At 41.6% G+C, this 12,341-nt stretch overlaps 1 protein-coding gene across 2 annotated transcripts in view; it reads left to right on the plus strand.

Annotated features, from left to right (window-relative positions):
- The window catches only part of LARGE1 (LARGE xylosyl- and glucuronyltransferase 1), a 309,421-nt gene that overhangs the window by 237,228 nt on the left and 59,852 nt on the right, over positions 1-12,341 (plus strand). For both annotated transcript variants that reach the window (XM_028745321.2, XM_077935011.1), the window contains one exon: positions 4,205-4,309. In XM_028745321.2, coding sequence (XP_028601154.1) covers positions 4,205-4,309 — 105 coding nt within the window. The remainder of the gene's footprint in view (positions 1-4,204; positions 4,310-12,341) is intronic.

A 12,341-nucleotide genomic window follows, 5' to 3' on the forward strand; every position in this document is an offset into this window, starting at 1 on the left:
AACAGAGAGAGAATGGGATGAAAGTTACAGGCATGGAATCTTTTTCAGAGGAGCTGCAGCCTGCCAGATTTCAGACAAATATGCAAGGTGTTTTGGTAGAGAGTCTTTAAGGGTAGTGTATGTGTGTTCCAGAAAAGGATGCCCTAACATGCAGAGCAGCAAGAAGTAATCCCTAGGTAAGCTTCCTGCCTTGCAAAATTACAGAAGGATAAGTGAAGGCTCTACACACTGTAGGTTTTAATGAGTTTTGATGAATGAAAAACAGTTTGAGTCTTCTTTGTTTTCTGCACAATTGACAGTCGCACAGTGAAGACGCACAGCACAAAACACAGAGACAGAGACAGACAGCTACTATATTATGTACACAGACAATCAGTCAAACGCAGACTTACAAATAACACTGAAATGAAATTAAATGCTGCTAGAGAAGGGAAATGATTTACCTAGTAATAATAACACGCAAGGCAGACAAACAACATTGAGTGCGATCTTACAAAAAAAAAAGGCGGCTACAAGAGATGGGATTGGTATAAACGGTTAGGTCACAAAAGCAAAATACAACCAGAGATAACTCCACAAAGTTGTTAGATGTTGCTTCTTTTCAGATAGTCAGCTTGCAAAGAACACTGAGAAACAATGAACAGTTTATGATGTTACTTCAATGTTGCTCCCAAAGGAGCTATAATAGGAGAACTCTAGTCAAGTCATTCTCCATTTGAAGCTGGAAGTGACAAAAGTATACCCCCTTCCTCTCCTCCTCTGTGCCTGGTGATAACTATCTTAGCTTTTCTGTGGGACGTTCAAAATAATTTTACTTTTTGGCTTACCAAATTGTAACTGAAAACCGTGCACTGAAGCTGGTCTGAAGCTTTGGGATCAGCCCTCTTTACCTTGGAGGTGATCCAGATGCATCCAGAGTGTGTGGGCTTCATCAAAAGAGGATATACACCCTTGATATTGACCATTCCATTGTGATAGTAAACCTGCCTTCATGAGCTTTCCTCATATAGCTTTAAGAAATAATACATTACAGTCGTCAAAATACTGTAATAGATTTTGAATGTGTTATAAATATCCAACACCAGATGGCACCAGAGAGCAAGAAATAGTTTCTAATGATTTTTACATAGGCTTTTTCCCCCTTTTGTTGTAACAAATTAACTTCTGACTTACTTATAGCACTTTTGACCTATTTCTAGATCCACCCAGTGTTTTCACTAACTAATTATATTGTATATTTTAAACAGGCTGTTTATATTCATATGGTGACGTTGTTGTTGTTATTTACGTGCCCTTAACCCTAAGATCCCAGGGCAGATTGCAACATTAAAACACAATATTAAAAATAGTTTAAAGCAATTTATAATCACAGAAATAAGCAAAATGGTTCGTGGTGGTTGAACTAATCTATGCATCTAGAGGTAATTACAATCTTACAGGTCTTATGTTCTTCCAGAACTGTTTTTTCCTTTTTCAAAAAGCAAAAGAAAGCAAAATAATCTTGTTTAAAATCAACATGGATTAGACCAAGAATTTGTCGTCAAACACACACTCTTTATTCTGCACTCTTCTTTCGAAAAGCTCAAAAAGAAAATAGCTTACATACAGTTCCTTGGTGATATCCTATCTAGGCATCTTATATTGCCAAACCTTCTTTACCCTGAGCAGTTCAACTGTGTTTTGTGCCTTCCATCCAAATACAAATCACAGCTGGTAGCATGAACACATTTATTTGACCTTGAAGTTCAAAAGTGTTCCATAGTTTAGAACAATGTTAAAACAAACTTCTCATTCAGCATATCATGTTGGCAAACATGAAAAGAAAGAAACAAGTTCAATTAAAGATAAAATATTAATCCCACACTTATTAAGAGTCTGGGATGCTTATAGAAATAAATTAAGTCCAGGCGGTTCACTACTGTTGCCAATTATTTACCATGCTGAGTTTAAGACAGCAAAATCAATGGGAGGCTTCTTTCAGAGAACAACATAACCTAACATAACTGTGTGACGTTATAATAAGCAGCCATATGATTCCTCTCTCTGAAATAAAATAGAAAGCTGTGAGGAAACCTTCTAAATGTCAATATTTTCAAGTTAAATCCTTTGTAATAAATGTTTAAATGGCGAAGGGGGGATTAGGGCATTAGCCAGTGGCAGTTTTCAGGGACCAATAAGGGGTGACTATCTAGCATTGATAAATTACTTCAAGGCTTGGAAGATACAAAGGGCAAAGTAAAAATAATGTGGGGGTGGGATTTGGAAGGGATCTGGTTTTTTGCATGTTTTAAAAAGTGTTACTCACCCGGTTTTCTCATTCCCCCACCACCACAAAGCCCCTGCTTTTGTGTAACATCTTGCCTGATGAAAAATTGTAGAGAACTTGAAAACTTACCATAATCCTGTGGCATTTCAGTTCGTCTTCATAAAGGCACTGCTGCCTTTGCTGTTTTTTCATCTTACCATGTTTGCCTTGGGGGATATTTTCTAATGAAAATCATTGATACCATAGGCCAGCCAGACGTAAGTCTAAGGCTTTTTGTTTGTCTCATTTCTATTCTGCTCTTCTTTCATGGAGCTCATGACAGTGGATATGAACTTCAGGGCTGGCCCCTACTATTAGGCAAAGTGAGACAACCGCCTCAGGCAACAGTTTGCTGTGGGAAGGCAGTAGGACCACAGTGGCAGCTGCCAGGTTGTCCCTCCTAAATCCCTTGGTCATTCTGCTCTCTTGGAATACAGGTGCCTCCAGTACAGTGGAGGATGCCAACCCATCAGCATAGTTTATGTAGGATTCAATTGCCAGTCTGATTTCTTTTGTACATATAGAATGCGACAGGCACCATATTTGCCTCAGAAAATGATATGCCCTGGACCTTCCCCCATGAGTGTATCCTACTTTATCCATACAAGACCCCTGCAAGGTAGTTTGGACTAAGAGATAATAATGCCTCCAAGGCAAAATGAGACAGTTAATACTGACTTTTTTTTCCACATATACACATGGGAGAATTACATATATGTGTCTAGATACAGATATGAATGATCCTACTAGGGAAATGTTTGAGAGATGATGAAAGAACACTTTTAGATGCTATCGGACTGAGAGATTTTACAGGTTTGGTTAAAATCAAAGTATTAACTTTTAGTCTGGTTGGAGGGCAAATGTGTAAAACTTCCTTTTATTTTATGGATTCATTCGAAGAGTTTATATATCTCACCCTTTGAACCTTTTCCAGGGCAGCTTGCACTAAGTTCCTTATTGATTAGCACCGTATCTTATTAAGCACTTCATCTTTTTAATATGTTTGCTATGCATTTCATTCTGTTGAATATGTGTCATATAAACATAAGTAAATAAAACTTGAAACAAAAACAGTGCCTTATTTAAGTGTCTCATGATAGACCTGCTCAGGCATTCAATACCCAGTTGGCTACCTTCACCCCCAGATGCCAACTCATGCACTGATTGCACTCCTGGTTGATCAGGATTCATGTCCCTGAGGAGGGAGCCCTATGTACATACAGCCTATAATGAATTGGAATGGAAATTCCGCCAAGTTTGGTTCTGATGTTGATTCACTAGAACATGATGTTGGCATTGAGGAAATGGGTGTGGGCAAGGTGTCAGGGCATCCAAGCCCCAGCAGCTGCTATAAGAGGTAGGAGAGACCAGCAAGAGGGTGGCAAAGGTTGTGAGTCTGTGATGTGAGGAATAATGGGAACCAAGGTAAGCTTTGTTATCTATGGATTCGGAAGGAGGTTATGGAGCTAGAAAAGCAGGCTTATTGGGCAGGGGAGTAAATATAATGAAAGGTTTGCGTTCTGTGATGATTAAGCCCTTCCTAAGCCAAGGTCTAGGTTAGAGTATATTTAGCTCTCTCAGGGGTTGCAGAGGCATTAAATAGGCTCCAAGTGGTCTTATGAAAAAGGGTTTTTTTTCCATACATCTGTATGCCCATAGGGTCCTCTCCATCTGGGGGATGTGGCCAGCATTTGCATTAGTGTCTAGGGGGCAGGACTAGCTAGGTGCATTCAGAGAAGCCTCTGAACAGGGCTGATTTGGTTTCTAAACAGGAGGATTAGCTTGTGTAGGGTACAATGGCATGCAACATGTTTTCATTCTATGTGCATTATGTCCCTCTGGCATTTGTGTGCTTGCCTGTCTTTCCTAAGAGTTTGTCCTTGTTTTTTTGTTTTCCAGGCCAGCAGGTTCTTGGTTTAGTGGAGAACCAGAGTGACTGGTACCTTGGGAACCTCTGGAAGAACCACCGTCCCTGGCCAGCTCTTGGGAGAGGTTACAACACAGGTAGGCCAAATTGCAACATGGAACTAACTGAATAACTCTGATTAGTGAAATGAGAGGAGGGAAGGGCTATGAATCCCTGCCATCAGGGGCATGTTGGACCATGTTGAGAGAACAGGACGCCTCTTTCCCACAGCTCCTGCCAATGCCTCTTATCAGGTGATTTAGAGGGAGAGACCCTCTGCCCTCAAGTTAACATTGACTTTTAACATTGACTCTTCCAATTTATGAGCAGTCTCTGAAAAACAGGAGAATGTATCCCACCTGAAGACCATCATAGCCAGGCAGATGTAAGCTAGAAAGTGTTTGACGGAGAGGGCTGCCCAAATCCTCTCTTGTATTTCTACCTAAACCTGTACTTAATGGCATTATAACTTGTCCAAACTATATGCTAGTTCATTTCACAGCACTTTGGTTGGGGTTTTTCCCTGCCTCCTGCACTCAGTTGCTGGAGAGGGGGATTCACTTGGTGAAATATAAGTATCTGCATTCCTAGATTTGAAAATTCCAGCTGAAATTTAAAAATTATGAATACTCAAAAACTACCATTTATATTTTCTCTGTCATTTCCTTCCCCATCTCAATATCACTTTTTTTAAAAAATCACTCACTTTCAATTTTAACAGCTGTTCTCCTCTTGATTGTTTGCCAAATGTTTCTACATCCAAATTGACATTCATATTTTTAATATTTTACTTCTGGTCTACATTAATTTGTTCAGATTGTTTCCATGCCCCTTCATAATTTGCAACATGAAATGAGGGTGCCCTTTAGTTTTATACCACCTTAGTTGTTAGTCAATACTGCAAGGATATCTAGAAAAGTGTTCTGTGAGCTCTCTCTCAACTCTGGAGCCAACCATTCCTTAGAGCTTGGTTATGTTCAGAACCACTGTAAGGTTTCTCTTCTTGTTTGGTCTTCGATAGTCTGGGCTAAGCTGGTAAAGCAATGATGTGTGGGAGAGCATCTTGTTAACAGGACTGCTCATGTTTCTGTTTACACATGTACCTGAATACATATGTTACACATGAGTTCAAGGAAGCAAAACCTTTGAGGATCTTTAATCTGAAGATGAATGCATGCCACGGTGCCATAACCAATTTATAAATGTCAATTACATTTACTAGAGGGGATTAGCAAAGAATAACACATGTCAAGATGAATTCAGGCAAAATATTTATTTACACAAAATTGTGGGCAGTGAGTAAAAGGGCTTTGTGGCTTGAAGCTCCAATTCAGTCATTTAAAATAACAAGATGGTTAGTTGTTACACAAGCTACCCAAACCCACATTTGCCTGGGCCAATAGCTTAAAACTGTTTCTATGAGAGCAGTAGGAAAAGATGGAGTTGCAATATATAGAGCAGGATGGCTACAAGGGAATGCTTAATTGCAGGTGGCTGGGGTTTGGATAACGCAAAGACAGAAAGATATAAAGATTTGGAAACTAAGAAAGGTAAAGATTAGAGGAAAAGATGAACACCAATAGTTACCTGCCCCAAGGAAGGGAGAGTAAGGAGCTATTGTTTCCTGAGTTTCAACGTGACCTGCTTATTTGATATTGTTGCGGCATATGGATTCCTTACAGCAGTTCAGTTGACTAGGCGCCCTGTCCTTCCAGTACAGACACTCAGCATATCAGCTTCCTGCTTCCTGAACAGACACCACAGGCTCAGGCAAAAAAGGGGGGCCTCAAGTCAAAGTATGGCTATCACCCTGGGTTCCTGAGAAGTCTCCTAATGTAATTAAACAAAAAACAAAAAACCAGAAGCAATTTCCATGAAGGGATATTACTAGCTTTTGTTTCCTACTTTTTTTTTAATAGAGGTGTAGTGGTTGGAGTGTTGGACTAGAACCTGGGAGACCAGGGTTCAAATCCTCTTTCGGACATGAAGCTCACTGGGTGATATTGGGCCAATTCACTGCCTCTCAGCCCCAACCTACCTCACAGGTTTGTTGTAGGGATTAACTGAGGAAGGGGAGAACCATGTACACCACTTTAAGCTACTTGGAGGAAAAGATGGGATGATGATGATGACACAAGAGTCCTAGTGAACCTGAAGAAAATAGCAAACATATCTGAGAGGTGAGGAGGCAGGGGGACAGTATCTACCTAAGTGAAAGGCAGGTGTGCTCCCGTAGCCATCCACGGGGCAAAGCAGGCTTGGAGAAGGAATGTAGAGCAGCTCTCTGGAGTATCCAGATGGCTGGATAGTTTGGGGATGTGTGGGAAACACAGTTATAGGAGAGAAGCTTTCTGATGGACATTAGCTCTAACACAAAGGATGATTACCTTAATGATAGTACTGGAAAGAGGGTTCATTAAATGTTAATTAATTCAAATACTGAGTCATTACCAGACGTATCAATATAATTTCACTACTGCAGAATGGCAGAGTGGTCATTACCAAGCCAATCAGAATTCACATCCAGATGACTGAGGTGTTCCCCATGGGGAAAGTCAGTGGTACTTTCCCAGGAAGGGTAAATTTAGACTAAGCATGATTACCAGTGGAATATGCTTGCTGGAGGAAGTCTGTAGGGCCAAACAAGGGCATATGTTTGCATTAGATAATTAATTAACTAAACATTTTTTTCTGTTCATGGCTTCTGAAGTTACTGTTCAATCCCATGCCTATGCAAGTCGGCCCACTCAAGCCAAGGTTTGCTTCCTCTGTTACTTTGCAATAGCACCACACTCATTGCACAAAGGAAAAAGAAAGTAGCACCTACTTCTTGAGCATATTAAACTGATCTTCTCAATCACAGTGATCTTCCTAGTAGCAGGCTAGAGTGCTGGTCTTAATATAGGGAGAGCCAGATTCAAATCCATGATCTGGAGTGGTTGTGGGTGACTAGTAGACCTAGAACATCCTTCACCAACCTGGCCGCCTCCAGATGTTTTAGACATCACCCCCAGCCAACATTGCTAACTGCCAGGGTGATGGAAATGGTGGCCTAGAACATCTGGAGGGCACCTGGTTAGGGAAGCCTAATCTAGAAGTTGCCAGCAGCAGGTGGGGACAGAGAAGTCTGACGCAAGGGGCAAATTTGCTGAACATCATTTACTTTCTGATTGCATCATGTTATGATAAGGATTGTATAGGCAGCATTGGGTGATGGGTGGTGTGCTACATTTGGACAAGGTAATTGAACTAGAACGACTTTGCTTCCTTCCAGTTCTGTAGCTGGTATTCTGAACAATGGTAAAATATATAAAAATAAGATTATCACAGGTTGATGGACACATGTCCCTTCATTGCTGGGCCCATTCACATAGAAGAGAAGAAGAGTTTGGATTTGATATCCCGCTTTATCGCTACCCTAAGGAGTCTCAAAGCAGCTAACGTTCTCCTTTCACTTCCTCCCCCACAACAAACACTCTGTGAGGTGAGTGGGGCTGAGAGACTTCAGAGAAGTCTGACTAGCCCAAGGTCACCCAGCAGCTGCATGTGGAGGAGCGGAGACGCGAACCCAGTTCACCAGATTATGAGTCTACCGCTCTTAACCACTACACCACACTGGCTCCCATAGCTGGTCAACAGTATTTTTCCCATGGCAGAGGAACTGGCATGCACCATTGCACATAGGGTAAAGTGTAGCCATAGAGGCCCCATTTGTGTAATATCTCATTTAAGGAAAAGAAGAAGATTCAAGCAAATTGGACCTTTGTGTCTAAGTACTTTTGTGTGCAGCATCTTCACTGCATGTTAGAATAGTTGATGTGCACTTTGAATAGTGGTTCTTCTGTGTTTGCAAATTTACATACCCATGCATTATCATTCTTATAGATCTTAGTCTACTCATACTTCTACTTTTTCAGTTGTATCTGACAGATCTATTAAACCTCACCCTTTTTCAGCTTGTATGATTAGGAGAATCTAAAAAGTGGGTGGAGAGGTGAATGGAAAGCCGGTGAAAGGAAAGAAGATTGGATAGGAGGTTGCCGTAAATGGAACAACATTTTTCAAAAATGTGGAACAAGAGGTCATTGAGTGAGACACTCAACCTCTTGAAGACAGCGAAGGATGGATTATTGACAGAGTCAGCATACCCTGCCATAAAGAAATCCAGTAAAAATTGAAATGTATTATTTGACTCAATGCTCCCGGAGGAGAACAAAGACATAAATCTCTTGAGGAAGGTAAAGAAATAGTGAAGGAAACTCAAGTCTTATCAGATACCGGCTCAGTAAATTAGAGCAGCTGTCAAATAACACAACTGGTGGCCGGGGGGGGGGGGGGAGAAATCTCTAGAAAATGGCAGAGGAAAGATGAAAGCCACAGGCAAATCAATCATGGTGCCATAATGGAGAAGCAAATGGACCAAGCTCTGGAACTATTTAGACTAGAATGGAAAAGTAAGCTTTAAAGAAACTGTCAACCCTAATGGTTACTGGAGAAATAGAGAAGGAAGGAAGGAAGGAAGGAAGGAAGGAAGGAAGGAAGGAGGAAGGCAGCACTATTTGCCTCTTCAATAAAGCATGAGTGAAGTCAGATCAGCACAATTAAATGAATTTAACAGTTTACAAAACTTCCCCAAGGAAAACTGCCCTTGCTTTTGCTCTCATTAATGCTTTGCCTCAGGGCCCCAGCAAAACCATAATATTAGTCCCAGGGCAGACTACACATTCATGGATTCACTGCCAGCCATTGTTTTTCTCTCTCTCTAGTTAGATGGTGTTCTGGTGGGTTTGAAGGCTTGCATGCTATTTTGTGACACAGGTATTGCCTTAATAATGGATTTGGGGATTTAAATTGATGAAATATATAATTTAGATACAATTGCGCAGGCTAGAACTTACCCAATGCAGACTCATGGATTCGCCACCTGCCAAGCTTTTTTCTCCACCCCATTCTCTCCAGCCATGTTTAATGTCTAGCATAACAGAGAGTTCTGGAGAGCTCGAAAGCTAGATTCTTGACTGGAATTAAAATTTCACAGGATGGCACACATCATTAGCTGTCTTTTATCTCAGAAAAAAACCAGGTTGAAGTCAAAATCCACTGACAGCCGCTCTTTACTTGTAGTATTTGAGCCAATATTCCACTAAGACACAGTGTGCTGCTTCATCAAAAGGCAGTTTGATCTTCTATGGACCTCTGCCCTAGGCTCTATTTATGCCATTGTAGTTTCCACTAGTGGAATAGATCAGATTATAGGTCTATAGGCAGGCAAGAGCAACTGTGGAAGTGGCAGTGATAGCTGAAGATCCCTATTGCAGTAATTAAACAATACACATCTTTGTTTAATGAATCCATTCTAATGGCCTTTCTGAAACCTCTTTTCATTTGTATACCATGGCATGTATGCATGCATATTTCTGACACATAGGCTTGTGCACAAAACTTAATTGATTTTGATTTGTTTTTAAATGCTGGTGAATATATGGAACTTAACAGAGGTCTGAGTACATCAGGACAATGTGATGATCAACTTTGCTTTGAGAAGAAAGCTTTATGCATTTTGACAGCAGTGGAACACTAATGAAGCAGTTGAGCTTTTTAATGTCTGCTTCCTCTCATAATGTTTGTCATGAGCCACTGACAACATTTACATATTAGATGCCCCAACTCAGCAAGCGAACTTCAGGTTCCCCTCCCCATCCTCCCCAAATCTCATTATCAGCTTATACTAGTTTATGCAATGTGTCTGACACTTTAGGGATGGAAGTCCAGGAGGAATTCATTTAATTCTGGCATTGCAGGAGGTTGGACTAGATGACCCTAGGTGTCCCTTCCAACTCTACAATTCAATGATTCTATGACCATTAAATATGGAATAGCCATTGCCTACTCTGAAAAAAGGGACGCGGGTGGCGCTGTGGGTAAAACCTCAGCGCCTAGGGCTTGCCGATCGCATGGTCGGCGGTTCAAATCCCCGCGGCGGGGTGAGCTCCCGTCTTTCGGTCCCAGCTCCTGCCCACCTAGCAGTTCGAAAGCACCCCTAAGTGCAAGTAGATAAATAGGTAAGGCTTTATAGCGGGAAGATAAACGGCGTTTCCATGTGCTGTGCTGGTGCCGGCTCGCCAGAGCAGCTTCGTCACACTGGCCACGTGACCTGGAAGTGTCTCCGGACAGCGCTGGCCCCCGGCCTCTTAAGTGAGATGGGCGCACAACCCTATAGTCGGACACGACTGGCCCTGACAGGCAGGGGTACCTTTACCTTTTTACTCTGAAAAAAAATAGACCTACAGTGAGTTAATTGGCATTGCAGTGGATAAATTAGTCATCTCTTTCTAACATTCTCATATGTATTGCAGCCTTCTCTAACCTGGTACTCTCCAGATGTTTTGAACTACAACTCCCATCAGTCCCAGCCAGCGTGGCCAATGGTCAGAAATGATGGGAGCTGTAGTCCATGACGTTTGGAGGTTTCCAGGTTGGGGAAAGCTGACATGGCAACCGTTGTTGTTTTTTAGCAGTTAATGTAATTACTCGTGTAGCTAAATTATTTACAAGAAAGGTGGCCAGCTAGACAGCCATAGGCCAGATTGTGTCCCCCTAAGGAACTTTTCCAGCTAAATCAATGAGACATAAAAAACCTTTCCTACTGTTTCATTAAGGAAAATATATAATGACTCCAGGTTGTAAGAAAGGGAGACATGGCCACTTATGAGAATGCCAGTTTGTTTAATAAAGGACAGTGGTATCTTGGGTTACAAACACTTCAGGTTACAAACACTTCGAGTTACAAACTCCGCTAACCCAGAAGTAGTACCTCGGGTTGAGAACTTTGCCCCAGGATGAGAATAGAAATCGCGCTGCGGTAGCGGGAGGCCCCATTAGTGAAAGTGTGCCTCAGGTTAAGAATGGTGTTGGGTTAAGAATGGACCTCTGGAATGAATTAAGTTTGTAACCTGAGGTACCACTGTACAGTGGTACCTCGGGTTACATACGCTTCAGGTTACATACGCTTCAGGTTACAGAAATAGTACCTCAGGTTAAGAAGTTTGCTTAAGGATGAGAACAGAAATCGGGCGGCGGCGGTGCAGCAGCAGCGGGAGGCCCCATTAGCTAAAGTGGTGCTTCAGGTTAAGAACAGTTTCAGGTTAAGAACAGACCTCCGGAACGAATAAAGTACGTAACCTGTGTACACTTCTGTACCACTGTACACTTCTGGCTCCCAGACCATTGTCTGGAGCATAGAGCAACACCCAAGAAAACAAATTTCACCATCCCTGATCTAGAACACAATAATGCCTCGTTTATTTGAAGCAATAAGCACTGGGGCCCTTTTACCTTAAGCTTTGTTAATAACTGGTTTGTTGCTCTGGTTCACTTCTTGGCATTCCTTGTTTTTTTCTGAAGAATATAAAGTAATCCCATTAAGGAGGAGGACACGTCTCAATTCCCGCTTTTAAATGAGGAAATAATGCCACTGTAGTTTGATTTAAGACCCCATTATCAGAGCATAAATGTATGGAGATGTGTATGTTGCACTCTAAATTGCTTGTACAAAAGAATTCCTGTTTCTCTCCATCCTGCTGTGGACACTGAAGGAAGCATACGTTTTGAAGTAAGAACCAAAGAATATGACTAATTATGCTGCTCCAATCTCAGGAGTGCTCTTCCCTTTCTAGTGATGGGAGGCCTCTCATCAGTAATTTTAGCCCAGACAGAAGAATTGCACATCAAAGCCAAGCGTTGCTGTCCTGGTGACTAAACTGAACAAAAGCCCTATAATAGATAATGGGGATTCCATGAAACTACATAGTAGTAGCGGTAGTAGTGGCAATGGTTCTCACTTACTGAATGCTTTCATCCCCTTTGCCCATGTTGCTTCCCTACATTGATTAAATAATAATATCCCTACATAATAGATGGGGGCAGAGATGAGAGCAAGAGAGAGCTTAAGTGAAAGCATAAGAAGTATCCTGCTGCATCAGACTAAAGACCTAGCTAGTCCAGCTTCGTATTTCATACAGTCACCAGCCAGATGCCTATGTGAAGCCCACAAGCAGGGCATGAAGGCAGCAGCTCGCTCTCACTGAGATCAATAGATCCATTACAATCAACAGATCAGCAGTAAAACAA

Source organism: Podarcis muralis, chromosome 10, assembly GCF_964188315.1.
Source record: "Podarcis muralis chromosome 10, rPodMur119.hap1.1, whole genome shotgun sequence".
Taxonomy (NCBI): domain Eukaryota; kingdom Metazoa; phylum Chordata; class Lepidosauria; order Squamata; family Lacertidae; genus Podarcis; species Podarcis muralis.